Below are 3927 nucleotides of genomic sequence, written 5' to 3'. Positions count from 1 at the left end.
GCCTCGGCACGTGCGCCCTCGTCCCCGGAAGTGCTGGAAACCGAGCCTTCGCCCCTGGTTCCGCACGGCCCGGGTCAAGGCGAGGCTCTCCGCCCGCCTGGGAGAAGGGTCACCGCCCCAGCGAGCGGCGTCGGGCCCCGTGACCGAGGGTGGGGTTCGGAAAAGCCCAGGATCTTCCGAGAGCCGGGACGGGGATGAGAAACCAGGACGCCGGAAGGGAACAGGGGGGCCGCCGTCGGTGTAGCACCGCGACTGTGACGGCCGAGCGCAGGGGTGCCGGCGGCCGCGAGGGGGCGCTGGGCGGCAGGGCGGGGGGCGGAGCGAAAGGCTCGCGGGGCCGGGGCCACGCCCCCTCCCGCCGGGCGGCCCGGGCTCCGCCCCTCCTCCCTCTCCGAGTGGGGAAACTGAGGCCCGGGGACGGAAGGACGACCCCGGCGCCCCGGGGCTGCAGAGGCGCTTGAGCCACAGCCGATAGCAATGAGGAAGCATTGTAACAACGCTGTGTATTATTTTACGCAACAGCGGCGACAATAAATCAGCACCCCTTTGCCTCGCCCCTCGGTGCCTGGATTAACTCCGCGGATGAGCCTCGGCTCCCGGAAAGCGTCCACTTCGTCACGCAGAGTGCGAGTCTGTGCGTGAGCGTGCGGCGGTGGGGGGCTTTCAGGGAAACAGCTCGCAAACCCACCAGGTAATTTTGGGCACCAGTAACTGCCATGAAGGTGATAACAGAGATGCTGGGAAGAGATTGACCCGGGGCGGTTACCAGACAACCTGCAGGATGCCCCGAGAAGTGGGAATTTCCGATAAAGAATAATTTTTAGTATAATTATGCGTGATGCAGTAGTTGCAATATTGGGGGCATAGACTAAAGCAAAAAGTATGCGTGTGAATCCAAAATTGAAATTTAACTGAGTGTCCTGATTTTTATCTTCTGAATGTGGCAACCCTACCTGGGGGCCACTTAGATCGGGTCATAAGGGAGGGCCTCTTTGAGCAGGTGACGTGAGAGCGGAACCTTGAAGGGAAAACCAGGGCTCAAAGGGAAGGGCAGCAAAGCCCTTGACGCGGCAGCCCTAATGGGGCAGCGGGCTGGTGCAGCGGAGGCTCTGTGTGCCAAGCGAGAGGCTTAGGGACGTAGGCAGAGGAACAGCAGGGCCCGTCTAATCTGTGATTACGGAGCCTCAGAGGCTGCAGGTAGGGGTGTGAACATTTTACTCTAAGGGCAGGGGAAGCCATCGACTGCTTTAAAGCTGGGGGGTGACGCAGTCTGACTTGAGTTCTTAAAGGTCACTGACATTCTACGAGAAATGGGACAGGGAGGACGCACTCGAGAGCGGGGAGGCCAGGTGGGAGCCCATCACCCATGCCCAGGCCAGCAGTGATGAGCTTGGATTAGGGGGCGATGTGTCTTTCTGGGTCTCCCGGGAGCAGTCACAGAGATAGTCAGGAGCGCCACAGCGTGAATTGGGTTGGTGTACCTGGGAAAGGTAAAGGGGGAAATGCCTCTTTGATGGGATGGGCGGGGAGAGCCTCAGGCAATCACCCAGATCAGACCTGGGAAAGGAAAGCCAACCACCCAGGATGGAATGTCGGTGCAGCCTCTGGGATAACAGAGGACACGGAGGCAGGGGACCTGCACAGTCCCCCTGCTAGCTGTCAGCTGAGTTGGGGGTGGGGTCCTGAAGGTGTGAGGGAGCCAGAAATAGTGCTTTGGAGAGTGTGACCGAGAATCTTCCAGAAAGTGGAAGGGCTGCCTGGTGGTCTGTGATGCTGAGGGCGGCGTGGTGCCACCTCGCCTGGTTCCGTGACAGTCCGTGGGGGGCAGACACAGAATAGTCAGTAGCAGAGAGGGAGGGGGTGAAGCAGAGGAATGTCTGTGAGATGTGAGGATAGTGGGGGGCCTGGGGTCTGCACTGGGTGAGGAGGGTGAAGTGAAACAGGGTCACTTATGTCAAGGGGTTTTAAAATGGAGCCAGGATGGGGCGCCTGGGTGGCACAGTGGTTAAGCGTCTGCCTTCGGCTCAGGGCGTGATCCCGGCATTCTGGGATCGAGCCCCACATCAGGCTCCTCTGCTATGAGCCTGCTTCTTCCTCTCCCACTCCCCTTGCTTGTGTTCCCTCTCTCGCTGGCTGTCTCTATCTCTGTCAAATAAATAAATAAGATCTTTAAATAAATAAATAAATAAAATGGAGCCAGGAGTCCATTAAGGAGATGGGCCTCGCACACGTCCTCCCCATCGTCACCGGTGGAACAGTGAATTTTTGAACTAGGCCAGAGTGCGAATATTCCAGGGACCTAGCCTGAACACTTGCAGCCCTCCTACAGTGAAGGACTGCTTACTGATAGCCTCAGTCCAGATTTATATTACAAAGATTCCCTTTCTGTTGCCAACACCAATCAAAAATTCTCTGTAAGCAACGTAAGCAATGGCCTGTTTTTGCTGTGAATGCTTGTGACTTTTGTTCCCGAGTGGGGCGTTATTTGGATTGTGACCCAAATCTCTGTGCCCTGAATTGCAATTCTTCGATCCCAGATAGATGAGCTTGTATAATGACTGCCTCCCGACGATTTTAGCTTGACAAAGGGAATGAGGAGTGGAGAGCGGGACAGATTATGGGGTGTCAGTAGAGGAGAGAAGGTTGGGGGCTGGAATGCACAGCCTTTTATCAGTCAGGGGAGAGGAACCCAGCCTTTGTTGTAGAATCACGCCTGAATCCACATCTGTAAGACTCCCGGTCCAGTGCTCCCTCCTCCTGATTGTGCTGCTTGGCACAGCTCCATCCCAGGGTGTAGGATCCGGTGCTCTGGACCGAGGACCCGCCTCGTGCAAGAGTGTGCAGGCTGCCCACTCCCATGGCCCCTGCCCCGAGAGGAAGCTCCCAAGAGTAAACACAGCCCCATCTTCCCACCCACCAGGGTCTACCACATTCCACACTGGCCAGATATCCAGTCACAAGGCTCTCTTCCTCTGCTACAGGCTGGTTTTCCTGAGGATGAGGCCGCCTCACCCTTGGGGGAGAGGTGTGGGGGCGGTTCTCACTTCGGCCTTCTTTCTCCTGGGCTGCTGGGGTCTCTCCGATTTCCAGCAGGTGGGTGAGTCTGCAGGTGCGGACGTGTTTGGGGAGCCCTGGGGCCGGGAGTCTGAGTTCTTCTGGGTGCTGAAGGAGGGTGCCCTGGGGAGAGAGGGAACTGCCCAAACAGCCTTTGGGGAGAGTGGGGGTGTTCTTTCAGCTTTAGGGTTTGCACTGGGGGGGGGAGCAGATCTGAGCCTAGGGTTTCGGGGATGGAGTGTGCTCGCTGTGGAAGCAATGGGCTTCTCAGTACTGTGTCGTCCTCCCCCACCCCCACCTCGATTTCCCCTCCCCCTTGCCTTGCCCCTCTGCCACCCCCTCTCCCTCTCCCTCTTCTCTTCTCCCTTGTCCTTTCTGTCTTGCAGGAATTTCTTCAGGCTTTGGCGCCAGAGGAAGTGACTTCTTATTTTGGCCCTGAAGCTACTTTAAAAGGTACTTGTCCTGGAGTCTTCTTGGCAGGGGGAGTTCCTCAGAGCCTGAGGGGCACATCCTCACATCCTCTGGGCTCTGCTGGGAGGAGGTCCAAGAAGCTGCCATCATTTCTGTTAATTAACTCTGGACTTCTGCCAAGTCCATGAAAGTGGTCTGGGTGTTCTGGACCAAGCTGGGGTTCTGACCCCAGGCGCCTGCTCAGTATCTCGAGGGAATGGTTACTAATTAGCTGGTCCCTTTTGCCCCGGGGTCTCCCTGGGGCTGGGGAAGCTGCAGGAGCTCTTGTGGTTTCTGGTCACGGATGGAAATATTTATCTTTTCTGTGAGAAACAAGATAGGCGCTGGCTCAAGTTCCAGCCAGAGCCTTCCTGTCGCTCTCGGCCACGTCTGTGGACTTCTCTGGGCTGCCAGCCCCCTTTC

General features: G+C 57.4%; 1 protein-coding gene across 1 annotated transcript in view; it reads left to right on the top strand.

Moving 5' to 3' along the window:
* Positions 1-369: 369 nt before the first annotated feature.
* ADAMTS13 (ADAM metallopeptidase with thrombospondin type 1 motif 13) overlaps positions 370-3927 on the top strand; it is a 32233-nt gene continuing 28675 nt past the window's right edge. The window contains exons 1-3 of the mRNA XM_087869227.1: positions 370-691; positions 2982-3093; positions 3441-3507. Coding sequence (XP_087725353.1) covers positions 2998-3093; positions 3441-3507 — 163 coding nt within the window. The 5' untranslated portion in view covers positions 370-691; positions 2982-2997. The remainder of the gene's footprint in view (positions 692-2981; positions 3094-3440; positions 3508-3927) is intronic.

This window comes from Ursus americanus, chromosome 18 (genome assembly GCF_024610735.1).
Source record: "Ursus americanus isolate L20-20 chromosome 18, mUrsAme1.1.p, whole genome shotgun sequence".
NCBI classification, from domain to species: domain Eukaryota; kingdom Metazoa; phylum Chordata; class Mammalia; order Carnivora; family Ursidae; genus Ursus; species Ursus americanus.
The sequence above is the reverse complement of the archived record's forward strand: the minus strand, read 5'-3'. Positions and strand labels throughout refer to the sequence as shown.